General features: G+C 42.1%; 1 protein-coding gene across 1 annotated transcript; it reads left to right on the forward strand.

The window, feature by feature from the left end:
• On the forward strand, positions 1-27987 carry Cltrn (collectrin, amino acid transport regulator). The gene is made up of 6 exons (XM_041640026.1): positions 1-105; positions 429-487; positions 6386-6471; positions 15249-15362; positions 18391-18585; positions 27318-27987. Exons 1-6 carry the CDS (start codon positions 48-50, stop codon positions 27472-27474), a joined length of 669 nt encoding a protein of 222 aa, XP_041495960.1. The 5' UTR covers positions 1-47; the 3' UTR covers positions 27475-27987.
• Positions 27988-27991: the final 4 nt, after the last annotated feature.

Raw genomic sequence — 27991 nt, forward strand, 5'->3', positions numbered from 1 at the left:
AGGGGATTTTTTCCCCCAGTTTGTCCTCTGTTTTTGACTCGGAAAGAATGCTGTGGTCGCTATTGTTCCTGGTGACTGCTATTCATGCTGAACTCTGTCATCCAGGTATGTAGCCTTGGAATTTAAAATGTAAATTAACAGCTTCCTAAGTGCTTGCAAGCTCACTGAGTGAAAAACAACCAAAGCGATTGTTTTTCTAAGTCTGCAGACTTGTGGATTGAAAGTTGAACCTATGGCTCTTAGAAGTTGGAAAGAAAAGTGTAAATGATTTAATATGATTTCCATTAAAGTTGTAGAGGTACCAGGGCAGATCAACTGTAGTTCTTTGTTATGGTCATCTGGGCTATGTTAAACGGTAAGATTTACTGGGCTTTCTTCTCTCTGTTCATCATAACTTACTGCACTTTGTTGTTGTTTCTCTCTGGCAGATGCAGAAAATGCCTTTAAAGTGAGACTTAGCATCAGAAGCGCTCTTGGAGATAAAGCAGTAAGTGACACACCTGACTGCTCATTTCAGGTTCTGTGTTCCTTGAGCCCCAGGCTTTCTCTAATATATAACACGTCCGCATAGTGACCTTCTCTTGCGTCTTCAAGTCTAATCTTTTCTCAAAGCTCGATCACAGTAAAATGGGACTCCCCAATAGAAGGGGCTTACTTCTAGTACTTGACCGGTAGTGAGTGATTGAAAACAGGAGGGAAAAATTGTGTTGCATAAAACAGTTTTGAACACTTAAACCTCTCAATCCAGTAACATGGAGCAAAGGGGTCTGTCTGGTCTGATGTCCAGGTTGAATCTGCTCTTCACTGTTGTGGGTGTTTAAATCTTGTCAGCCTGTGTTCTAGTCATCAAAAAGAAAGACTGGTGCTACCAACATAAAAATATTTTACAGTACAAAATTTTCCAGTTCTATGCAAAGCATTCAATTCTTCCCAACTCTGAATGTGACAATATGGAAATTGTGCTTATGAAATCCTAGAAGTTAAAAATCCTCACAGAGCCTGTAAGGGCTGGAAGAATAGTAAAGATCGTTGAATTAAGAAGATGGCATTGTCTATTCTAGTGTCGGTTTCCCTGTGTGCTCTGCATTTTATTTTAAACTAGTGGGTGATGTTGATGCCTCATACTATAAACAAACAAACAAAACCCAGACTGCCGAAGGAATTCGGAGATATTCTATTTGCTGACCAACAAATTGCCTTATTTTTCGGTATTCGTCTGATAGGTAAGAGTTGTTATAATAGCAAACATTTAAGACATTTATTAAACATTTCTAGTGCAGACTATTATAAGTGCTTGACTTTTATGAGCCTATTGAGCCCTTACCCTCTTGAGTTCAGGTATGCCTATTCTCATGCAATGAGTGAGAAAACACAGGTCCAAAGGCATAATGTGACTCTTTGAAGATTTCAAGCCAGTAAATGGCAGAAGTGAGATTCAAATCCAGACCTTGCTCCCTACCAGTGTATAAGATTTCTTAGCCCAGGATCCTTGGAGTCAGCTGGATGCTGGGGATGCAATGGCAGTGAACACTGGGCTTGTCTGTGCCCTGCGGAACTTACAATAGTGAGAGAATCACTTGTCCATTAAATACTCAGTAAGCCCAATGCTAATGTGCCATCTTGACAAGTATTATGGGAAGGAGAGATATACAGGGGCTCTGTCCTTAGCAGGAACCTCAGTACCAGATACTTCTGCAATGTCTAAAGTGACCATGAACAGACTCGCGGGGAGAGAAGAAGGAATGGCAGAGGGCCATCACGTCTGAACACAGCAATTATCACAAGGAGGAGCTTAGTGAGCACGAAGGATGGGAGGACGATGTCTGGAACTGAAGCTGGGAGGAAGAACATGGCGTTTGAGGACCTTGAAGGGAAATATATGCTATGGCGGTGCACATGGGGGTCGGCTGGGGGCATTTTCAAGACAGAGGAACTTAGAAAATGCTGTTGAGAGGCCAAGCTCACTGTGTGAAACAATATGAAGGTTGGTGAGGAATTTCGAGAGAGCTGTCTTTGTAATGTGGTGGCACTGAAAGGCAGATATTGGAGGGGTTAAAATAAATAGGGTAAGTTGGGGGTGAACATGCAGGAAAGTATAGAAATTTGGCGGGGCAGGAAGCTGGGGTTGTACTTCAGTTGCTAAAGTGCTTGCCTAGCATGTGTGAGGCTCTGGGTTCCATCTCTGTCATCCCGTAAACCAGGCCTGCTAGCACTCAGGAGGTGGAGGCAGAAGGCTCAGAAGTTCACAGTCATTCTTCATTACACAGTCAGCTTGAGATGTGTGAAACCCCATGTCAAAAGAAATAGTACAAAAGAATTCTGGCCAGGAAAGGTTGGAGAGAAGATCAAGCAGAGCCATAGGTTTTGCTGTTGGTTCAGTGGGAACAAGTTGAGCAGGAGTAAAGTCAGTGGACAGGCTCCAGCTGGACTTGAGTACACAGAAGAAACTGCTTCAAGCCTGAGAAGCTAGAGAAAGGAGGAGGAGAGAAGCATTCCTAGCGCGCTGCCCGTGGAGATTAGCCATTATCAGGAGAGAAATGTCTGGCACTTGAGGACAGGAAGTGGCTGGGGTGTGTTGGTGGTGGAAGTTTTCTTTCTTTGTTTTAGGAGGAGGAGGGAGTTTAAATTGACAAGCGGAGACAGTATCTCTAAATGACAAGGGCAGGGGTCAGGGATTTAGCCCGGTGGTAGAGTGCTGGCCAAGCAAGTGAGAGACCCCAGGTTCAGTCTTCAGCTCAGGAGTTGGAGGGGCTCTAAAACCCAAAGCATCCAGTGAGAGTCAAGGGAGCAGGGAAAGTGTTTGCTTGCGGGAGGGGAATAGGAGGTTTGGAGCGGTCTTGGGACAGACAATTGTCTTGAGATAAAGAACTTTAGGAGAACTCTAAGAGGTGAGCAGGTAATTTGGGGGTAGGGCACCGTGAATTTATAATTAAATAACAAACCTTGTTTTGTGGCTTTCTTATTACTTTTAATCATTCAACTAAAATGTGAAGCTTCAGCATCCTTAGATGTAGGCAGAAAGCACATAAGGCTACAAGCCTTCTTGTACGTCTCTGAGTGCTAGTTTGGTCTCTGGACTGTAAGGCTTAGTAACTCTTTCCTTATCCTTTCTTCAGTTGGACATTTTTGTTAATTACCGTCATGTATTGCTTGCTTTGCCTGGAAACCATCTCTGACGCACTCTGAAAGGCACAGCAGAAATGTGACACGAGCAATACACAGGCTTTGAGTCTTTTCCTCCGCTCGAGTTGCTTCTGCGGGCTCAATACCTGACACAAAGGAGCACTAGTTTGTCCCCTCCTGATGCCAATAGCTGTGAGCTCTACTCTACGACTTAGACTGCACTCCTGCTGATGGAGCTCATGCGCACTTTGTAAGGGACACTAAGGAATCCTCTCTGAGATCCAAAACACAGTTTAAAGCCATGTTCTGGCAAGTTCTGACTAGCGCCTTCATTTCTGTTTGGTACACATTCTCCTTTATACTTGACCAAGCTCCTTCCCCATCTCTACTTCCTCACAAGAAAGCCTCCCGTGCGTGTATAAATGTATGCATACTTGTAATATTGTATATATAATTGTATACATATGCAATATATATGTATACTTATTTTTTAAAAGTTAAGATTCTGTTTTATTTATGTGTGTTTCTGTGTGTGTTTGTGTGTATGTGGGTGACCATGGAGATCAGAAGAGTGTGTCAGATCCCCCAGAGCGGGAGTTACAGGTGATTATGAGGCACCTGATGTGGTTCTTGGCACTGAACTCAGGTCCTCTGGAATAACAGTATGTACTCTTAGCTCCTAAGCCATCATCTCTCTAGCCTTATATGTGTAATTTTTATTAGACAAGGTCTCAATATGCAGTTTGGGCTGGCCGGGAACTCTTTATGTAGACTAGGCTGCCCTTGAGCTTACAGTGATTCTTCTAGAGCCGTCTCCCTCCTGGGTCCTAAGGTTATTGTAAGCCACTTCTCGGCAAGTGGACAGGGTTTTTGTGGACGCTATTTTGTTTTTGTGATGCCAGAGGTCAAATTCAGGACCTCATAAATGCAAGGCAAGCATTATACCAACCAAGCTATTTCCCTAGCTAGCCCCGAGTAATGTTTGTTTGCTATTTTAACTGGATCACTTTTTATTTATATTTTGTGCTCAATTATTTTATTAGACTATATCATTAAAAAGTAATATCTATTGCCAGGTGATGGTGGCTAACGCTTTTTATCCCAGCACTGGGGAGGCAGAGGTAGGTGGATCTCTGTGAGTTTGAGGCCAGTGGGGTCTACAGAGTAAGTTCCAGGAAAGTCAGGACTACACGGAGAAATCTTATCACAAAAAAAAAGAAAAAAAAGAAAAAAAGTAAGATCTTTGCCTTGAAATATTTAATACTTTTTAAACTTTCATGGTATGATATAAAATAAAAAGTTAATATGAAGTAGGAAAAAGTGGGGATATTTGAGGAGTTGGAAGGAAGGTAGGGTAGATTTAATTAAAACGCCTTACACTCTTGTACAAGCTTCTCAAATAATGTTTTTTCAAGTTCACTTTAAAATATCGAAGGAGGGGCCAGTTAGATGGCTCAATAGGCAAAGGCACTTGACATCAAGCCAAATAATCAGAGTTTAATCCTCAGGACCCACCCACACGGTGGAAGAAGAGAACTGATGCCCCAAGTTACCCAAATCACCCCATATTATCTGACTTCTACACATGTGTGCGTGCACACAAAAAGCACACACAAAGTAAATAAGTACAAATATAATAAAAATATTTTAAAAGATTGAAGGAAAGTAGCTGGGCATAATGATATGCATCTGTAGTTCCAGCCCTTGAGGGGTTGGGTGGTTGGATTGCTTAAGTCTACAAGTTCATAACAAGCCTGGCTATAGAGTGAGACCCTGTTTCAGAAAAAGGGAAACCAGATTGAAAGACTATTTCAGATAATGTCTGAGGTCGGTATTAAAATGCAACATTTAGTGTTTGCATGTGACCTAAAGGGAGACGGAGTTTTCTTCTTGATGGCATTCTGCTGCAGCAATGTTAGACAGGACTGAGAGAAAGGGCTTAAATAGAAGTGAGTGAAGAAAGTTTCAGTACTACCGCAGAACTTATGGGATGAGGGAGATGGCTCCGTGAGTAAAGAACCTACTGTGCAACCATGAACAGCTGAGTTCAGATCCCCAGCTGTGCCCCATCTCCAAACAAGAAAAGCTTAGTGCTGTGGTAGGTGTCTCTAACTTCAGGGCTGGGACTGAGGACAAAGACAGGAGGCCCTTGGGGCTTTCCAGTCAGTCAAAACAGGAAGTTCCAGGTTCAGAGAGAGACCACTTCTCAAAATAAGGTGGAGTCAGGTGTGGAGGCACAAAGCTTTAATTCCAGAACCTGGGAGACAAAAGTAGGCACATTGCTGAGTTTGAGAGTAGCCTGGTCTACATGCCTAGTTCCAGGCCAGCCAGGGCTACATATCAAGACTGTGTCTGAAAATAAACAAACAAAAAATGTGGAGAATAATAAAGAAGACACTCAACATCTGCAACCTCTGGCCTTATTTGCATGTATGGGCAAGTATACCTGCATACATGCATGCACAAACACAAACATGCATTCACATAAACCACCCATGGATCCACACAAATAAAATTAAGTTAATAATTCAAAAAGAGTACAAGGTATACAGACATTATGAAGGTATTTAGTATAAAGGTAAAAATAAAATGCTGTGAATCCCCAAATGGCTGCAGCAGGCCATGAAGACAGATGGGCATGCCATGCAGAGTGAGGTTGGATATTTATTTAGTGGATTATGGAAGGGAAAGGGGAGGAGAAGAGCAGAGAGAGGGGGAGAGGGAGAGAGGGGGGAAGGAAGGGACTCAGGCTAAAACCTGATCAGTTTGCCTGGGGGAGGGGGGATGTAGCCTGTCTCTTAAAGGAACAGGACAGATCATTACATTTAGGAAAAAAAGAATATACCCTTCTTGTCTAGAGATGGTAATCAGGGGATACATTTCCTGCTGTTACTTAGGGGTCATCTCATTTTATTTACAGTTCCTTCCTTCAGAAGATGGCAAGAGCAGCAATGATAAAATATGATTTTCTGTCTCAGTATGAACCCAGATCTTAACAATATTCTCATGATATATCAGGATGAGTTGTAGAAATATCAAATTTGTTGACATATTAGTGGCATTAAAGGGTCAAGAAAAGAGAGTGCAGCAGGAAACATAACAAACTTGGCACTATAGAATGTCTAAGAATGTGAGTTCCCTGGATCTCCAGTGCATGAGAAACAGATGGAGGTGGGGGAGAAAGAAAACAAGAAAGAGGGTGATGGGACGCACTGCACAGCCCCGCCCTTCACTTATATTCTCCTTTTCCCTTTTCTTTCAGTATGTCTGGGGCACAGATGAAGAATATCTCTTCAAAGCAATGGTAGCATTTGCCATGAGAAAAGTTCCCAACAGGGAAACAACAGAGTAAGCCAACAGCATGACATCTCAAGTTTGAGATAATGCATTATTTTAATTTTCTAGCTTGAGAATAATTTAGTAACCCCCGAAGGACATCTTGTGGGAGTTGGTCCTCCCCTTCTATGGTGTGGGTTCAGGGGGTCAAATTTAGAACCACAGACTTGGCAGCAAGTGTCTTTACCAACTGTGCCATCTCTCCAGCCCTTGCTTTGCTTTGAGAATCTCTATGTAATCTTGCTTGGCCTGGACCGCCCAGCTTTACCATGGGTGCCAAACTCAGGTTCCCATGATCTTGTGGCAAACACTTTAAGAACTAAGCTAGCTTCCCAATTCCCACATGTGTATACTTGAAAGCAATACATTCTCAAAAGCTTTTTGTAAAGAAAGTATATAAAAAGACAAAAATTTCCCCTAAATTCTCTTCACGCATTATCAAATTATAAAGAAAAATTTATTTAATGCATTTTAAATTTATTCTTTGAAAATTTCACACATTTATGCACTGTATTTTGATCATATCTATCCATCATTCCCTCCCTCACATTTCCGCTAGCATTAAAATTTTTAAAAATAAAAATAATGGAGGTGGGTAGAGGGCTCAGCAGTGAAAAGTGTACATTGTTCTTGCAGAATACATCAGTTCAGTTCCTAGCTCCCACAAAGGGCAGCCCACAACTTCCTGTAACTCCAGCTCTAGAGGATCTGCTGCCCTCTTCTGGCTTCTTTGGGGGCACCTGCATGCATGTGAACAACAATCACACCCACATATGTACATACACACAATTAAAAATAAATCCATCTAAATAAAAGAAGGTGCTAACATTGCAAAAGGTTAAAGGGAAAGAAAGCACTTACTGTGTCACAGGGCTAAGTGGAGTGTCTCTTCTTGGCTAGCTCTCTTTGCAGCAAGTTCTGCACTTTATTGTGTCCTGGCACTGCAACTCCCTTCACATGCCTATATTTCATCTGCTTCATGACTTTGTTCAACCAAATGATTCTGTTCTTGGGCAAAAGTGATGAGCTACAGAACATTTCAGAATTTGCGCCTTTAGAAAGTTTTCCTTCAGGACCTGGGATATTGTGGTGGTCTGTAGCTTATTTGAAAGGTGATTCAGTTTTCAATGAACACCCAGGCTACATAGAAGTTTTTATTACTCATCATAAATTCCTCAAAATATTAAACAAGACCACTGAAAGTTTTTCTGTGAAGGGCAAAGGTGACAGTGTGAGGAATACGTTTTCCTTCATTTGGCCTGTGGGATCAGCCTAAGGAAGCACATTGCTGTAGTGGCAGTCACAGGAGTGCCTTGTCCTGAAAGCCTGCTGTGTGCTTGTAATAGGTCCGACAGAAGTAACAATATTCTCAAGAGGTACCTATGCCTCTCACTTTGACTACCTGACTATCGAAACAAAGCCCCCACCCACCAAAGAAATGGGAATTTTGGGCTGGTTGGTGATAGTGCAGGCCTTTAATCCCAGCAGAAGCAGGTGGATCTCTGTGAGTTCAAGACCAACCTGGTCTAGAGAGAAAGTTCAGGATAGCCAGGGCTACACAGAGAAACTCTGTCTTGACCCCCACTTCAAAAAAAGAAGGAAAAGAAATGGGAATTTCCCTAGGAATCTCATGCTGGGCAAAGGAAAAGGCACTAGCCGAGTGGGGAGCTTGTCTTCTGGAAAGAGATTTCACATAGTTTTTAACTATTTGTCCGACCATCTTAGAGGATGAGACTGAAGCCCAGATAAGCATGGGCCAGTAATAGGCAGGACCACACCGTAGCAGTGGCTGTTAAATGTGCCTATCCTTGGCCCTCCTATTAAACTTTGATCTCACTTTAGGACCCCAAGATGGACTTTAGGGCTTCCTTGGATCTCTTTGTCTCTTTTTCAATGTGACCATGTTAAAAAAAAAATCCCCATTTCTGCTTTCTTCTTTTAATTTGACTCTTTTAATTGATTTTTCAAGGATGGGTATTTGGGCTTGACTTGGGGCATAGCTTCTGACTCTGTTTCCAATATCATTTAAGCAGGATTTACACAATAGGAATTCCAAAGTGTTCTAAGTTGTTTTCAAGGAAATTGTAATTTAGTTAGAAATTCAGTCTAGTTTTCAGGCAAACAGATATTTAACTACTTATTACACAAACAAGACTTTTAAGATAATTTGTCACTTTTAGCAAGATAGGTATAAGTCTATTGCAGGCATTGCTTTCTCTTTATAAGAAGCATAGAGCATGTAACAAATTTTGTGCTCTACTTAACTATCCAAGGATAAGTCTTGTGACCTAAAAAGGAACAATGCGTTCTTGTATCCATGGAAAGGCAAGGGGATTACCTGTCTCATGCTTGCAGCCCAGCTCACTTTTAGTCCTGATTTTCAGAAACAATAGCCTAATTCTTACCACCTGTTGGCTTCGTCTGGTCTCATTGATGAAAAGTAGCTATGGAGCCAATTTGCAGAGAATTACTTTCAGGTCAGTGTTTCATACATTTAAGGAGACAGAGGAACATTGGTGGATTCTTTTTGGTGAGTTGCTAAAAGAAGCAATTCATGTAGATGTCACTGGCCAGGGGCTGGAGAGATGACTCAGTGGTCAAGAGCACTTACTGCTCTTGTAGGGGACCCAGTTTTAGTTTCCAGCACCCACACGATGGTTCACAACTATCCATAACTCCAGTTCCAGGAATCCGATGCCCTCTTCTGACCTCCATGGGCACCAGGACGTGCATGGGTGGGGAAAGGTGGAAGGAAACAGACCACTGACCCAACTCATCATGACCAAATTAATTAAAGCAAGTTTATTTTTTAAATTCTTGTGCATGGGCTGCCTCCCCCTAAGGCAGGGTTCCAGGGGCCAGCATTGGATATGAGGAAGACAAGGCTGTTATAGCTTGGGGGTAGGGGAATTCCAGGTGGAGGATTTGATGGGCAAAAGTGGTGGGGCTAGAGGAGCAGAACATAAGCATGACAAGTTAGTCCTAATGAGCTCCTGAAACAATGAGATTGTTGCAAGGTGGGCATAACAAGGTAGTCATAACAATAGGTAGTCGTAACAAGGTAGACATGGGTCATCGTATAACCTTTTGAAGCGAAGGCATGGTTGCCATTCCTGGAACAGGCAGTACAGAACCATTTGTACTGAAGCCCAATCCTTGAGAAACAGAGGTTTAATCATAAACAGGAATGAACCTAGTTTGTCTTTACTATAAGATGGCTTTTAAGCCTAAGATGGAGGCAGGCTGGTTATTCAGTACACATATACATACATACTGGCAAAACACTTAAAAGAAAATCATCAATCTGTCATTGTTTAGAATGATTGCTAAAATAAATTCTAATAGTTCCATTAGACCAATCCATACTTAAATTGTGGGAATTATAGAATTTATATTTAGTTGTGATAAAAGTATTCAATTTTTTTGTTTGCTTTTCTAGACAGGGTTTATCTGTGTATCTTTTTTGCAGCCTGTTCTGGAATTCACTCTTTAGACCAGGCTGGCCTCAAACTCAGAAAACCCCCTGCCTCTGCCTCCTGAGTGCTAGGGTTAAAGAAGGCTTGCAGTGCCACAGCATCTTTAAAATTTTGATTTCCGTGTGTGTGTGTGTGTGTGTGTGTGTGTGTGTGTTTGTCCTCAGTGGCCGGAAGAGGGCACTAGATTCCTTGGAGCTGGTGTCATAGGTGGTTATGAGCTGCCTGGTTTAGATTCTAGGAAGTGATCTTCAGGCCTTTGCTAGAGCTACAAGTGTCAGTAACCACTGATCCACTTCTCTAACCTCTATCCGTTTGTTAAAAATATGTAGTTCTTATTTTAGCAGCTTCTACTATGTGGTTAGAGAATATGCACCCCTTCCCTCTAATGGAATTATCTGGCTTGATCGTGCTGAGTTCTTTCTTTCTAGTAGTATATGGGATAATATTCCTTTGGTAGAATGTGTCATATTTATGTTATGCATTCCTCTTTATTGATAAACGTTTACATTGTTCTGATTCTCTGCTTCAATGAAGAGTGCTACAAGGACTGTCCTCATCAGTGTTCCTATTTATTGTGTGTGCACATAAGAATTTTTGGTAGCTACACTATGTCTTCTAGAAAAGACTTTCAATTAATGATCCAGAGTGGCTCGATCCATTGTTTTTTTTTGTAGCTTCTTGGGATTTCATTTCTATGCCAGTCCTTGGTATTATTTAAATTTAAATTTGGGGATGGGGATGGAGAGATGGTTCGGCAGTTATGAGCATTTTCTGTTCTTCTGGAGGACCTGAACTGGGTTTCCCAGCAGCTCACAAGCATCTGAACCTGCAGCTCCAGGTGCTTGGACAGCATCTTGTGGCCTTCAAAGACACCCAACCCTAACCCTAACCCGCTCACTAGTGAATACACTCATACAGACATCTAAATACAATTTAAACACATGTTTTAAAAATGTTTGGAAATTTGAGAAGTTTAAAATAGCTCATTTAAAAATAATTTTACATGTTTTGATTGTTAGTGAGGGCAAATAACAGAATTATTCTTAGCCTAATACAACCTGAAAAAAGAAAAAAGAAAGAAAAGCGAAGAAAGAAAAAGCAAAGAAAAGGTAGAATTACATTTCCTTAGTCTTCACTTCCCTAAAGTGGAAATATTTTTTGGCAAGCATACTTTACTTCATTTTGATCATATTTGGTACTTATTCTATAGAGCCACACATTTTGGAATACTGAGCTTGACAGTTTCTTGCCAGCAGAGGTCAGAATTGTTTTATGGTTCTCAGTGCTTGCTTGCTTGCTTATTTATTTATTTTTGACTTCTTATCCCCATGATTTTGAAATGCCTGGAGACGCTGTTGGTTGTCTCTACCGTTGCCTTCTGCTTGAGAGCCCAAGGATGCTGCTTCCCTTAAGGGACAATAAATAATCTGGTCCCAAGCCTCAACAGTGCCACTAACAGAAACTATGGTATAATCCTGGAGAGAAAAAATGATAATCTCAAAAAAAAAGATGATAAGCTTGAGGATAGTTAGACTTTTATTACTCTATAAGGACAAACTATTAATTACACAAGGTGGGCATAATAGGTCTTTGGTTTGGGGCAGATGAAAGGAGTAGGTTGGCAAGGGAAAGGCAAGGTTTTGATACCAGCAAGGTCTCCACTGTGGGTTCCTCGGGACAAGGGAAGGTTACCGGTGAGGCCCACCAACCCTAGAGTTAGGGTAGGATACAAGGGCTGGGGCCTTGGGTATGAAGAGGCAGGAAAGTAATTCTCTCTTAGGCCAAGGAGGCCAGTATGGTGGGTATGCTCAGAGTACAGTGACCCCCCCTTTAGGTCCCCAGATCCCTGGCAACACTGAATCTGCTTTTAGCTGTCCCGTAGAAGTTCTGAGAAGAAGGTATCCTGGATTACAGCTGGTTGGACAGCTGAGTGAAGGCTGAAGGAAGGACTCACAGAGATGCTTGTCCTGAGGCAGGACTTATGTACAGAGGCCTGGGCCTAGGCAGGAAGGGTACTCTATTTCTGGTGAGCAGCTTGAAGGCAGATGGCCTGGTCTTGAGGCTCTGCTTCCTTCTCAGAAGGCAAGCATGACCAGTCCTTTAGTGAAGCCGCAGGGGCAGCCTCTGGGGACCACGGCTTGGACTTGGAGCAGAGGAGGTGGTTTTCTGAGCACTCTGGTGAAGCTGAAGCATGTGACCCTGGGATCAGAGGGCCTGGTCGGGGCCAGAGGGGGTCCCTGCTTTCTGGCAAAGTGCCCCTGCAAGATCCTCTGCCCACCTGACTTTGTGTCCAGGTACCTGAGCTGGTACCTGCTCAGTTGCTCATCTCAGGAGGGAGCAGGTGGTTTAGTAGCTTTTGAGAGGGTGGTTTCCCTCCCCACATCTGAGGGCTTGGCCAGCAAAACACACAGGACTGGAGGGACTGGTAGTTGGGCTTAGGGCACAAGCAAAACACGAAGGAGGCCAGGGACCCTCTGCCTACCTGACCGGCCAGGTTGGTGACCACAGACACAGTGTCATCAGGAGCTGCTACTGTTTAGAGCAGTGGTTCTCAACCTTCCTAATGCTGCAACCCTTTCATATAGTTCCTTATGTTGTGGTGACCCCAACCATAAAACTATTTTCATTGTTACTTCTTAACTGTGGTTTTGCTACAGCTACGAGTTGTAATGTAAATATCTGATATGCAGGATATCTGATACGTGGCCAGTGTGAAAGGGTCATTTGACTCCCAAAGGGGTCATGACCCACAGGTTGAGAACTACTGGCTTAGCTTCTAAAGGGCACAAATAAACCTGCATGGGCCACACCTGAGCTAGCTGATACCAGGCTACTGCTCTCTGACTGTCAAAGGGCCCACTTTGAACCTCTGCCCTCAGCCCCCCCCCCCACTCCAGTTTAATGCCTGTTGGTAGCGGTGGCTGGAAGAGATGCTGCCTGGAAGACAAGGAAGTTAATCCCCCATGCTTCCCATTGCTGGTCCCAGACACTTAGCTCTGGGTGGAGGGCACTTGCTTCTACTTTTGTGCCTGACACAGAAAGGAAGAAAAGAGACAACTTCTCACACGTAGCTACCGGCAGAAGGATTTCTAGCTTTCAACAACATAGGCTTGAATAGTCTTGTAAGGAAAAGCACTGTCCTGGTCTCTTCCATGGAGGTCATTAATGTGTCTCATTCTTGTGGGCCGGATGATCATGCCTCAGGGTCATGCTGTTGTAGTTGTCTTCTAGGAGATGGCGAACAACATGCAAGACTTACGTTTTAATGCAAGCTTTGTTTACTGTGGCTCCTCCTATAATTTTCAGCTTTCATCCACCCTCATAAAGATTTTCATTTCTTTGAACACTGACATCGTTTTTCTTTTCACTTTTATGGGTAACCCATATGTAGAGAACAGAGGGTATCACATTTCCAAGTTGCGGTTGAAAGACCACAGGGTCAAGAGTGATTTGTTTGGAGGCCTGTTCAAGGGTGGCATAAAGCAAACTGTTCTCCTTGTGAACTTACCCACGGAACTCCATTGGGAAGGCCCTGCTTAATGGTCCCAACGGTATAGGGAAAGACAGGTGGAGACAGAGCAACCATTGAATGAAGAGTTGACAACAGCTTTTATTGGGCGGGTGACTGGACAGAACATCTGTAGGCTTGATGAGAAAACACAGAGGCTTCTGTGATTGAGACAGAGGCCCTGTGCTGAGGAAGCAGGGAGACTGTCAGCTACCTGGTGATGAACAATGATCTCTGCTCATCTTATTGCCAAATCACACCATTTTTTTTGGCAGATCCTTTAAGGCATGATCCCTGAGCATATGATTTTGAAATAATTAGATCTTCTATACAATTTTCACTTTTTTTGTGAGACAGGGTTTCTCTGAATAGCTTTGGTGCCTGTCCTAGAACTTGTTCTGTGGACCAGGCTGGCCTTGAACTCAGAGATCCACCTGCCTCTGCCTCCCAAGTGCTGGGATTAAAGGCGTGTGCTGCTACCACCAGGCTACAATTTGTATTCTTAATATAATGTTTTTATTAATTTTTTGAGTTTTTTGGGGATGGCATTGAGAGAAGGTCATTTTATTGTGTAGCCCTAGCTGTCCTGGAACTCACTATGTAGACCAGGCTGGCCTCAGACTCAGAGATCCACCTGTCTCTGCCTCCTGAGTGGTAGGATTGAAGGCATGTGCCATCACACCTGGCCTTGTGTTGAATTTATACAATGTATTTTGATTACTGTCACCCCCACCCCAGGCCTACTTCTCCCTCTAGCTCCTCCCAGACCTACCCCCACATCCCCACTCCATCCCAAGTTAGTGTCCTCTTAAAAACCAATCCTAACCCAGTCTGTATTGCTTGTACACTCATGGGCACAGAGGCATCCACGGCTGTGTGATCAAACTTCCAGGGCCTTAAAGAAAACTGACCCCCCCCTCCAACAAAGCCATCAACTTGTCAATAACTCTTCAGTTGGAGGTGGGGGCTTGTCAGCTCCTCCCTGCTCCATGCTAGAAGGCTGATTGGCCTAATCTTGTGTGCTCCTTGTGCTGGCAAACATATTGTGAGTTCGTGCCTACAGGAGTCCTGTCACATCCAGAAGACACTGTTTTGCTCCAGTCTTCCCTTACTTCTGTCTCTTGCATTCTTTCTGCCCCCTCTTCCTCTGTAGTCCCCAAGTCTTTGGGTGAGGGTGATACAGGTGCCCCCCTTGTGGCTAAGCATTTCATTGACCTTTTTTCTCTGTGCTTCCATCAATTGTGGGCTTCTGCATCAGCAGCCATCCACTGCACAAAGAAACTTGTCTGGTGAGGTCTGAGAGCTGCACTCATCTATGGGTATATACGGATACAAATTTAGAGAGCAGTAGGTGCCGTGTCCACTTAGCAAGATAATAGTAGTAGCTTCATCTCGGGGCTTAGGAGCTTCCTAACCGTGGGTTCTTGGCCAGATTTGCAGTACTAGGCCTGTGCTTCCTCCTGTGGAGCAGACCTTAAATCCAACCAGAAAGTGAAATTTTATCTTCTTCTTCCCCCCCCCCCAAGAGACAGAGTTTCTCTGTGTAGCCCTGGCTATCCTGGAATTCACTCTGTAGACCAGGTTTGTCTCGAACTCAGGGATCCACCTGCCTCCCGAGTGCTGGGATCAAAGGCGTGCACCACCGCCACCTGGTGAAATTTCTATCTTCTTAAGACATTCTTTCCAATGGTAAAAACATCTTCTCACACATGTCTGGTCCCTCATGAACTGGAAATCACATCAGAGTGTGAATAGTTTCCCTACCTTTGTGATGATCTTGTAACACATCTCCCTCATTTCTGCAGAATTTCCCATGTCCTGCTTTGCAACGTAACCCAGAGGGTATCATTCTGGTTTGTGGTGACAGACCCTTCCAAAAACCATACTCTTCCTGCAGCTGAAGTACAGTCAGCCATAAGGTAAGCATACCCACATATGCTGTCTACTGATCCATCATCTCGCTGACGAGCTCCACTGTTTACATGGGCACTGAAGAAATCTCACTCCACTCCATACATGAGGCATTGATTAAAGTGCCAAGTGTTCCATTCAGTTCATTTTCATCGGAGATTAGTGGAGATGAGTAATTTTTATTCAGTAGCAATTTGCCTCCAAGGAAACAAATGGTTGGTAATGTTTGGACACATTTTTCTTGTCACAACTGGAGGAGAAGGAGGCACCACCCATACTAAGCAGACGGAAGCTAGGGATGTTGCTATCCACCCTGCTATGTACAGGACAGCACCTCCCTCAAAAATTACTTGACCTCAAATGTCAGTTGTGCTGTGGTTTAGAAACTCTTGTCTAAATCTTAACTAAGAGTGAAGAGCCAACTCCAAATATGTTGCTATCATATCTATAGTGGTTTTTTAAATTGACTTAAACTTTATTTGCATATATTAATTGTACAAAGTACTGGGTTTCACTGGACATTTTTATACATGAATATGACATGCCATGATCATATTCATTCTACTTGTTGCCATTTTCATGATAATTTTAAAATCTGGGTTAGCGTAGTCACATGTATGAATGAGGTGTGGACATGAACAACCAGTTCAAAAGTGTCTGTTATAGCTCTCTGTGAGGAGTGGAGTAATTCATCCCAGGTCTTGGGTAAAAAAATAGCTAGGGTGTCTGATCCCTAGGGAAGGATTCCAGTGGTGGAGGTGATATTATCTGTACCTGGATAGAACTTCCAGTCTACCCGAGGAGACAGAGCAACATCCTCAACCCTTGGCATAGTTTGCTGATGGAAATCTTTCCCAATGACCCATTGTTTGGTCTGCAAGTCACTGCTTGGTGTGGACCAAGATAGCAACAAAGAGTTAATCAAGCAGAAAGATGGAGCAAGGGTGCGGAGAAACTTTTCATATTCCTTCCAGCTCAGCAATGATGCTCATTATTTTGGGAAAAGGTTTGCCTTCTCATAATCAAGATTGGATTACGAGAGCTGAGGAGATGCTTCAGCAAATAAAGCGCTTGCCACGAAGCATGAGTACCCAAATGTGGATCCCAAATCAACACAAAACCAGCACAGTGGCTCATGTCAGTCATCTTAGGGATCCTATATCAAGATGGGAGGCAGAAGCGAGGGAATCTGGGGAAACTCATGGGGCAGCTGGCTGGGCGTATTCATGGAGAACAACAAAGCGAACCTGCTTCAAAGATGACGGCGAGGACTGGCATCTGTGGTTGTTGTCAATAATCTCCAGGTACACCTGGGGCACTCATACGCTAAATACACACACACACACACACACACACACACACACACACACTATAAACACACAAAGATTTTAAAAGATTAGATTATTAGAAAAGGAAAACATTCCATAATTTGCTAAAATGACATTTAAATTACCACCTTGCTACTGGAGTTCTCTTTCATATATATGAGTGGTCATGGCAGAACATAGATTTGTGAGTTTTGATGGGTTGGGGATGGAGCTCAGCTTTGCATATACTAAGTTGTTATGCACCACTGAACGACATACTCAACCCTCGGCATAGTTTGCTGATGGAAATCTTTCCTGATGATCCATTGTTTGGTCTACAAGTCACTGCTTTAGACCAGGATTGCCCAGTCCTAAAGCTACTAGATAAATATGTCTACCAAGCATTTGAATTACAGCTAGTCCAAAATGAGGTGCACACAAAATATTAAATAGTATTAGACAAAATCGAAATCAACTGAATATTGGTATGTTGAAATTATATTTTATTTAATATATGGGATATATCCAATTGTTACAATTTGTTTTCCTATTTCTTTACACTTAAAACAAAATAAAACAGCTGTTAGAGCTGGGTGTGGTGGCTCATGTCTTTAATCCCAGCTCGGGGGAAGCAGAGGTAGGTGGATCTCTGAGTTCAGTGCCAGCCTGCTCTACAGAGTGAGCTCTGGGCCAGCAATAGCTATATGATGAGACCCTGTCTCAAAGAAAAATAACAACAAAAATGTAGTTATTGGGAAATTTTATTCTACAGTCTCATGCTCTGTTTCCTATTCATCAGTGATACTCTTTTTTTTAAAAAAAAAAAAGTTTATTTATTCCACAGTGTTCTGTATGCATGTATGCCTGCAGGCCAGAAGAGGGTGCCAGATCTTACTACAAATAGTTGTGAACCACCATGTGGTTGCTGGGAATTGAACTCAAGACCTCTGGAAGAGCAGACAGTGCTCTTAGCCGCTGAGCCATCTCTCCAGCCCAGGGATACTCTTAAGTATAGATGAAGTTTGCTTGTGTAAAAAGCATTCAGTAAAGGTCATAAAATTCTCTCCAAAGGGTTGGAGAGATGACTCAGTGGTTAAAAGCACTTACTATTCTTGCAGAGTACCCGAATGTGGCCTCAAGATCTCATATGGCAGTTCAGAAACATTTACAACTCCAGTTCCAGGGGATCTGATGCCTTTGTCTGACCTCTGAGGGTTCCTGTGGCACACATAAATACACTCAGCATCCCTGCCACACACATTAAACCAACCCACCAACCAACAAATAAAATGTCTTCAAGAACTATTTTTGCAAATTCTGAATAGTAATGAACTTTTTTTTTCAGCTAAAGAAATGTTCACTACCAATCTGACTGTAGTCAGCACTCAAAGTGCAGATTTCGCTCCCCCTAGGGAAACAAACACATTCGCCTCATATGCTTTCAGACTTTCGGACTCCTGAATGACCATTGGGTATAGTCATAGAGAAGCACCTTTACAAATATTTTAATTTAAAGAAATGTCTGGTATTTATGTAAGCCATCTTAACTGGAGTTCTGTTATTCATTCAAATCTAGATGATATCTTTCAAGAAGTAAAACGGGGGATTGGGAGGGGACAAAGTTCAAAGGTCATGTTATATCGGTAGAGAAATGGGCCTGTACTTTGTTTCTAATGTGTTTATTTCTGTCTTATTTAATCAGTATTTTAAAATGATCATTGCCTTTTAGAATGAATAGGAACCGGATCAATAATGCCTTCTTTTTGGATGACAATACTCTGGAATTTTTAAAAATTCCTTCCACTCTTGCACCCCCCACGGATCCAGCTGTGCCCGTCTGGATTATTGTATTTGGTGTGATATTTTGCATTGTCATAGTTGCCATTGCACTATTGGTTCTATCAGGAATCCGGCAACGACGGAGGTAAGATGTTTAGAGGGACGATTTAAGGAATATTTGTGTATTTTCTCATGATTGGTTTAAAGTAATGTCTAAAACTTACAAAAGTCATGACTTACAAAATAACAATCATAATCTTATCTTTCAATGTTTTTAGACTTCAGTGTCTCTAATTTAATGAGGTTCCTTCCATTATTATCTTCCTTTATTCCATCCTGTTCTCTTTATTATTATGTGTTCATGTATGACCCCCCCCCGTGTGTGTGTGTGTGTGTGTGTGTGTGTGTGTGTGTGTGTGTGTGTGTGTAGGTCAGAGAAGACAATTTATTCTGTCAGTCTTCTCCTTACCCCTATATGTGAGCTCCAGCGATCAAACTCAGGTCATCAGGTTTACATTACAAGCACTTTTATCCAGTGAGCTACCACTCTGGTTTTCCTATATTGTATACTGTACTATATACTGTCTTGTATCCAGACTTGAGTCTAATATCTGTGTTCTAGTTTCCTTTCTATTACTATGATAAAACACTGACCAAAAACAATATAGAGGGGAGAAGGGTTTATTTCTTCTTTCAGATTATAGTCCATCACTGGAGAGAAGTCAGGGCAGAAACTCACAGGCAGGAACCGTGGAGGAATGTTGCTTGCTGGTTCACATTCAGCCTCTTTCATAGACTTATGCTTAGCTAGCTTCCACCCCCACCCCCCACCCCACAAGACAGGGCTTCTCTGTGTAGCACTGACTGTCTGGGAACTTGCTCTGTAGACCAGGCTGGCCTTGAACTCACAGAGATCCACCTGCCTCTGCCTCCTGAGTGCTCAGAGTAAAGCATCTGGCTTTTAGCTAGCTTTTTTACACAGCCCAGAACCACCTGCCTGAGGAATGTTGCTGGCCAGAGTGGGCTGAGCCTTCCCACATGAATTAATAACCAAGGCAGGCCTCACAGACATGAAAACCCAGAGACAAACTTGATAAAGGCAATTCCTCAAGTCAGGCTTATCTGCTCAGATGACTCTGCGCAGTTTGAAGTTTGGGTTGTAATTTTGTAAGCTTGATACACAGAGAAAAACACAGTTTTGGGGTAGGAGGAGTTATCTTTTGGTAGCAGTATGAGTGTAAGTGCCCACAGCTGCACAGATGTTTCAACGACTTCCTACCTTTGTTCAGCCAGGGCTGGTAGCTCAAACTCCTGTTCTCGATGCTCCAGCTGTGTCAGCCTGCTCTTCTACTAATGACTGCTGGTCCCTCGTGTGTTTGTAATGAGCCCTACTGCTTGTGGCGTTTGGAGCAATGCCCTGAATCAGAAACACCTGGAACATTTGGTTGACGTGCAGTTTCTGTGGCAGACTCAGCTTCACTAAATTAGAGTACTTGAAGGAGATGCAGTTTGATACTTCCCAGGTTGTTCTAATTTATTTAATTTTCACATATTCCATTTACCACCTTACACGTAGTGTCCCGCTTCTAGATTTCATTTTCCTGCATTCAGTAAGACAAGGTATAATGTCTAAGTTATTGAGACTGCTTCAAAACAGAATTTCAGATCCATGGCAGTTACTGATGTAGCAGCAAGTAGAGGAGATGGAATTTCTCAGCATGAAGAAAGGAGAATGTATTTCCGGTTATAAGTATCTCTAATTTAGAGAGGAAGATGAAACTTCCTCAACTTAAAAAATATTTTTATGTTTGTAAATTCTGTGCATGTGTGTGTTGCGGGGTATGTGCTCACGAGAGCAGAAGCCTGAAGAGCCTAGAGATGTTAGATCCCCCTGAAGCTGGAGTGCTAAAGGGTTGTGAACCACCTGATGCGGTGCTGGGACTCCGACTCCAGTCCTCTGTTCAAGCAGTGCACAGCCTTAAAAGCTGAGGCATCTCTCCAGCCCCCAACCTTAATTCTTCACTAAACCTGTCTGAACACTTCCTTTCTAATACAGAGACAAAAATTCTGTAAAGTGGCCCTCATGGGGACGTGCATACATTCTAAAATCACAGGGGCGTGGTTTGTGAAAGGATAGACAACTGGGGCATGCGGGGTGTGTTTGACCACATTTACTACATTCCCTTTGTTTTCCTAGTTGCTAACAGAAGCATTTTCAGTTTCGGGTATTTCCAGTTCCCCCACAAATGATAAAAGAAACTCTATGGGAAAAATGTGTATATGTCTATGCTTTAAACTGTGGCCAAAGATTAGGATCAGGTGGTACTTGCTTGACTTTTCTAGGTGATTGTGGCATGAAATGCCAACTCCTTTGATATGGGGCATGCATTTCTTTTGGGCTTTAGAATATCAAGACACATTCTCTTGCCATATTTGAAAGTTGATATTCAGCACTTTAAAGTTTGTGTTCATTCTGAGATGGTATACTTCTGTGATTTCAAGCCATTTGAAACCTTTGCCAATTGACATCATTTGCTTGATTCCCAATTGTCTTACTTGTAGGATATAATGTAGGAGTTAAAAGAATGGACTCAGGAGATAAACTGCTTAGGTTTAAAGTATTGATTTCTTAGATTATACTCTCACATCAAACCCATTAGCTGTATGCAAGTACAAACAAGGAGGCAGGGAAACTGAGTTTGGGAGGAGAATATGACTTTGTGGTCCTAGAGTCATTCTGGTTAAATTTACTTTTGCTGGCTGCATGTAGATACCTTTCCTCATCTGAAAAGCAAAGTGTACTGGAACTAATGAACTTGACAGGATAAAAGATTTTAGTCCAGGAGAGTGCTCAGGGTGGGTCCTGGCGTATGAGTGCTCCGCAAGTGTTAGTCGTTACTGTTATTTTATTGTCTTGCCATTTGCTGCTCTTTCAGCTAAGTTTGTGATGGGATCAGCTATTTCCTTCCAAACAGATTCTGCAGTAATATAATAATTGGCTGCGTAGCATCATAATCTGTTACCTGGGAGAAGCGAGGCTGCTGTTACAACTCTGCTTTCACAAATTCATTTCACATCCAAACTCGGAAAACAGATGGACAAATCTTTTCTGTAAATCTGGAAAGGATCAACGATTATCAGATACATTCCGGACAATTATGGTGACCTCCTGGAGGGAAATTGTTTGTGTGTCTTAAGCTTGATATGACCTGTGGTGATTTTTCTCTTTGGTAAAATATTGCTTCAAAGATGAGGAAAGGGTCCAGTTTGAAGTTGAGGACAGCCTGCCCATTTTCTTGAGGCAGGCTATCATGTAACCCAGGTTGGTGTGGAATTAATTCTATAATGGCGGATGACCTTGAACTGATTGTCACGTCTTTGCCTCCCATAAGCTGAGATTAGAGGTATATGTGGCCGTGTCTGATCTGAAAACCCGTTTTAATCATAGAAAGGGTAGGGATTGTTTTTTGCAGCCTTGAGGAAGAAAGCTAATGAAATGTTGGGCTTGGCCCAGCAGAGAAGGCTCAGCAGGTTAAGGTAAATGTCCTGAGTTTGCTCCCTGGGACCCACATAACAGAAGCAAACAGACTCCTGCAAGTTGTCTTCTGACCTCCACACTCATGCCATGGCGCATGCACAGTTGCTGTGTTCCAAAATCATAGACCGGGAAGATCTGAAGGGACTGTGTGGTCATTTAAGCTACTATTCTGCTTCTCTGGAGAGGCATGGTAAAGTTGTCTGAGATGAATGCTTGCCTAGACTTCTGATGGAGGAACTGTCTGGAGCAAGGCTGTAGTCATTCTGTTAGTTTTGTTAATGACAGCATTATGCTGACTTTAGAGCTGCTGGATTGGGTGAACTAGAGTTCAAACTAGGTAAACTCACATGCTGTGTCACTTACATATATAAACTTCATCAAGTCACCTAATTTCCATGTGTCTCAGTTTTCTCACCTACAATAAGGACGTAATGTCTAACAACTGGTCCCCCCATTTCTTTGATGTCGTTTTGTTGAGAGTGGTAACCCAATGAGTATCATTGGGGTTGCTTACAGAAGTATGGGTGATAAGTTATTTTTAGGAGCACCAGCAACTTACCAGTGGCTACATCACTGAGGAAATTATCTTTCCCTTCCCTAGCAACCCTTAACTGTGTGTAAATCTTCAGACAGGGAGTGGAGCCTTCTGAGGCCCTTTAGATCAGTACATTGCTAATTACAGTAAGGGCAAACAATTACCATGGAAATTCCCCGTTTGATTCATAATTTTATTTGTAATACAGTTTATAAGAATGTGAAGTTTTTTGTTTATTTTTTTTATTTTTGAGACAGGGTTTCACTATATAGCTCTGACTGTCCTGGAACTCACTCTGTAGACCAGGCTGGACTTGGACTCACAGAGATCGGCCTGTCTCCCTCTGTTGGTATTAAAGATGTGAACCACCAAAGCCCAGCTTGAATGTGAACTTGTAATATGAGAAATTAGTGAGAAGATTACAGCTTTGTACAAGAAAGAGGAATTTTAGAAATCCAGATGCGTTCTGATTTACGACTGCGCTTACAGGAAAAGAAGAGTAACTGGAAATATATAAGCAAATATAGTAAGGACTCTGCTCATGTCTGAACATTAGCTAGGGTTCTAAGTCATAAGTCCTTGACCTTGCTCCATTACAAAGAACAAGACAATGATTGCCCTGTAGGCAGGGCCATCTGTATTATCTGTGTTCATGTCTTCTGTGAGCTGTACGAAAGCTCCTATCATAGAATGGATGATCAATAAAGAAATAAAAAAATATACATGCAGTAGGAAATTAGTGTGTTTTGGGTAGAGCCTGGTGCATCTAAAATAGAGTTCTGGGCCAGCTCCTTTCATGAATCATTTCCTTTCCAAGAGAAAAGTTGGTACATATATTTGAAACCCAGTTTTCCTCATCTGAAAAACAACAGTAAGAAGAAAATCTGCACTAGATTGTAGTGAGAATGAAATAAAAGCAGCCGAGAAGATATCTCGTGTGACTCATGCCATGAAGGAGACTCTTATCACCATTATTCCTGCTGTTGACTAATACGAAAGAACTTGCCTACTGGGCCAAATGATTGGAAAGTAGCCAGAGAAGCTTTATTCCAAAGCCTGTTGACCCCACCATACGGCAGTGTCCACTAAATCACCCAAGAGCAATGGCATCTCCATCAGATGTTATTTAGATGGATCACCAGGACTGTTCCAATTGCCAATAATTAGTTCTGTCCTGTTTAAAAAATGTATTTTGTCTATCTTTAGTTCTTTTCCTGGCCATACTTGGGACTTGGCTCTTGGGCCCTATTTTGTTTGAAGAGAGACATGGATACCCTTTCTGCATTTACTCATTATTTCTCTATCTCAGAACAGAACTTATTCTGGTCCATGACACACTGGAGCCTCGAGGTTTCTTGTGTCATCTTTTTGACTCTCTTCTCTCTGAATTTCTAGGGGGCAGCCACTCTCAAAGCTCCTAGGAGGTAGTTCCATCATAGCTTTCTTTCCTCTCATACCTTTCGAGGATCAGCTGCTGTTACAGGGGCAGTGGAAGTCATTAACATTCAATTCTGTTTTTCAGGAATAAGAACTCATGTTTTTTAGCAGAACATCAAATCAGAATAATCCAGAAAGACAGTTAAGTTTTATTATCCTTACTAAGAGCAGCTCCCAGCCACTGGATCAGTTTCTTATGGCACACGCTATGAAATCTAACAGAGGGCTATAAAGTTGTCAGATAACCTTTGAGCTGCTTATCCTGTCTGCCAACTAGCAAGTTCCTGACAGCGCAGTTTCTAAAGCCCAGCAGCACCAAGCCTCTCAACAACTGGACCCAAGGTCACCCTACTAAATCAGATGTGCCTGATTTGGGTCCAACACAGCTCAATTTGATAGGTTTCTGTAAGGATTTCCCTCTGGCTCTTTCTGGGTGGGAAATGATCCTTCTTTGAGAGGAGAGAAAGTCACCTTCCCTTGTTTGCATCTTTCTTTGACTTATTTCCCATTCACTGCGATGCCTGATGGCTTATTCGTCCTTTGTGATTGGAATGGGGGAGGCCAGGTTCCTTGCACTGATCTGTACATGTTCAGCCCTCTGTCATTCTTCCAACCCCACAAACTGTATTTTACAGAAGACACTGTCTAGTAAACAATGGGCATTTTCCCTCAGGTTACCCTTAATTGTAGTGGCATTTCATTTGTGTTTTAATAAATAAAGCTTGCCTGGAGACCAGAGAGTAAAACAGTTCTGGTGGTCAGCCTTACAGGTCAGGCAGTGGTGACACACACCTTTAATCTCAGTAGCAAAACTAGTTGCCATAGAAACCGGACGGTGCATGCCTTTAATCCCAGTGGTGCACACCTTTAATCCCAGAACTAGAGAGCATTATAATACGGGAGGAGACAGCGCTCAGTCTCCATCTCATGCTGAGATTCCTGGAGGCAGGATTGCCATTTTTGAACTGAGGTCAAGGTAAGAGCCAGTGGCTGGCTGCTTTGCTTTTCGGGTCTTCAAATTGAACCCTAATTTTTCTGTCTGAGTTTTTATATTAATCATGCTTTATTGCATTGCATATTTTAGTATGTTTATATATACATATATCGCAGATAGTGTGTATATGTATGTAAGTATATCTGTGTGTCTCTCTGTGTGTGTGTATCCCATATTACAAAAGTATACTAAATTTTTTTGTTTTGAGACAAAGTTTTACTATGTGGCTCAGGTTGGCCTCAAACTCATTATATAGTCCATGCTGGCCTTGAATTTATAGATAATATTTGTCTCTGCCTGCTGAATACTGATATGTAATGATGTGAACCACTATGCTGGCAAGATTTTTGTCATATGGACTCATATAACTCTGAGTAAGCTCTGACTGTTTAAAATCTAGTGTTATAGAAAGTTGTTATTCACTCCAAGCCCAAGGAACGATTTTAGGGGGATTTGGACTAATAAAATTTTATTCATTTAGTGTGTGTGTGTGTGTGTGTGTGTGTGTGTGTGTGTGTGTCCAGGCCACAGTATATGTGTGAAACGCAGAGGGCAACTTTCAAGAGTCAAACTTCTCCTTCTACTGTAGGTTCCAGGGATCACACCCAGGCCTTTAGATGTGCTTTTACCCACTGAGCCATCTTACTCTTCCAAACTACACAGTTTTTGAGGATCATTTTCTGATAGGATTTCATCCCTATGAAAAAAATCTCTTCTCTCTTTTATAAAGCATTAAAAGTGAAGGGGAGGGGGGATGAGTGAATCTGGAGTTTTTCCCATTGTTGAATCCTTGCTTTAAGGTGAAGGGTTGTCTTCCAATGCAGCTTGTAGTTGTCAGCAATTGTTGAATACTATGAAAGGAAGTGAGGCGATTCGCTGTTACCAATGCCAGTTACTTTTGATTTTTTGGAAAACATAGAAAATGATGGCATCCCTGTCTACAGAAGGAAGTGTTGAAATGTTTTAGGTCTTTCAGTGAGTAAATTGACCTGGTAGGAGAATCCCCTCATCATTGACAGTGTCATGTACACAAGTCTGTGCTGACTGTTGGAATTTGGAAGGCCAGTGATGTGTCTTCACCTTAAGGATGAGACAGCATAATAACCTGTCTTTGAAGACAACTCCAAACTTCCAACTCAGCATTAAGCCAAAAGTTTTATGAGTTAATGTTTACAATCCAAGGAGTCTTGCTCAGCAATTGCCGAGAGGATCACTTGTGCAATTTGACAATGGCATGCACTGTCAAATGATGACACTGTCAAATGATGACACTGGGATCTACAGGATTGGAATGCTACTTTGTTTTTCATTATGAATGTCAGCTATTTACAATCATTTAACAAGTCCTCAGTAAAAACTGGAAAAATTGATATTAACTCCTAATTCCTAAGGTAGGAATATGAGGATTTTCTTCATCCACTAAAAGAAAATACAAGTGATTCATGAAATTTCTTAATATAGATGTCTTCCCTCCTTTCTTCTCATTTTTTCCCATTTATACTTCCCTCCCTCCCTCCCTTCTACTTATAATAGATTCCTTCCAACATCTACATTGGATTAATGTTTGAGTAACTTTGTGCATCTGCTCATCCACTTGTTTGTTCAATCATCCATCCATCCATCTAGCCATCAATAATTTGCTGTCTATCCACCCAGTCATTGTTCTATAGTGGATGGATACAGGGGATGATCTAGCTATCCTCCTAGTTGAATGCTTACCTTTGAGTGAGTCCAAGACAGTTGTATCCTGAAATGTGCATCTTTCTGATTCTGAGTTTCAGATGGAAAAATTTGGCGGGGGACAAGAATACAAAAAACTCAGTATCTTGATTCTTCTCAGTATTCATCTGAAGGCTGCTGTCAGTTTGTCTAACTATGGGTAGTATTCAGCGGACTTAACCCCATTGAGGAGCCTAAGCAGAATCAAGTATTATAGCAGTGGCGACTTTCCCTTACCCTTTCTTTATTAACTAGAATTCTTCTGTAAAGAAGAGCTTTCTCGTCTCCCCCCTTTTGTGTACCTAATATTCCTGAAATCATATTAACGCTGACTCTCCTGTAGGGCTTTTCAGGAAATTCCATCTTGATCGTTATCAAATAACCTTCAGCACCTCCTCATCTGTCAGAGACTCACCTGAGTTTCTCCCGCCATTGTGGAGAGTCCCTCATGATAATCACACTAATTTTCTTGTTGGTAGTCTTTTTACCTTATCAACTGCTGTGATCCTCGAAAGTACACACCCTCAATTATGTCTGAATTCTCAGTTTCCTATGTGCTTTTCTGTTCTCCACGTTTGTAAGCAAGACCATATTCAGCCAAAGGTTTCTCATCCTAGACCCCACTCACCTTTTTTTTTTTTAATGTGCTTTTAGGAACAGCAGAAGATCACCTGGAGTGGAAGACGCAGAAGACAAGTGTGAGAACATAATCACAATTGAAAATAGCATCCCCTGCGATCCCTTGGACACAAAAGGAGGGCACATTAATGATGGCTTCTCGGCAGAGGATGAACGCCTCACTCCTCTCTGAGAGTAGCAGTAGCTTGGCAGATTTATTTGGTTTCACCCCTCTTTTTATGCAAGAAATTTTCAATATGCCTGAATGTGGTAGACAACGAATTATACCCACAAAGACCACTGAGATGATAAGGTGTTGAGTTTTCAGAATATTCTAGGACGTTTTTCCTGCTAACTGAGTGTGTAAGTGTGGTCGTGTGTGTTTGTAGCTTGTGATTTGAGCGTTTCTAGAAATAAAGTCAGGGCTATAATTGCACTTCACAGTTTGAAGACCTAAGGGGAAAAATCATTTTCCCGCAGTGGAGAAGAGCTGTAACAATGGCAAAGAGACCATTGAAAATGGATCTTCTAAAAATATTGTTTCTATTACTCTGTATATGATGAAGTGAGAAAAAAGGAAATATAGGATGGATAAAAATGGAATTTTATTCTGTTCTCACGTCAACAGCTGCTTGTATATTTTCTGCATATCAGTTTTCGGTGGGGCAAGCAGATTTATTTGTTGTTGACTATTTGCAATTTTTACAAGT

The sequence above is a fragment of the Microtus oregoni genome, unplaced genomic scaffold (genome assembly GCF_018167655.1).
Source record: "Microtus oregoni isolate MIOR12 unplaced genomic scaffold, Mior012 000061F_ref0000440, whole genome shotgun sequence".
In the NCBI taxonomy this organism is placed as follows: domain Eukaryota; kingdom Metazoa; phylum Chordata; class Mammalia; order Rodentia; family Cricetidae; genus Microtus; species Microtus oregoni.

Excerpts from the sequence above, each read along its gene's own strand:
- Cltrn (XM_041640026.1), top strand. The coding sequence starts at position 48 with ATGCTGTGGTCGCTATTGTTCCTGGTGACTGCTATTCATGCTGAACTC. Across the intron at positions 6,472-15,248 it reads CCCAACAGGGAAACAACAGA|AATTTCCCATGTCCTGCTTT; the intron begins GTAAGCCAACAG and ends TCATTTCTGCAG. Across the intron at positions 18,586-27,317 it reads GGAATCCGGCAACGACGGAG|GAACAGCAGAAGATCACCTG; the intron begins GTAAGATGTTTA and ends ATGTGCTTTTAG.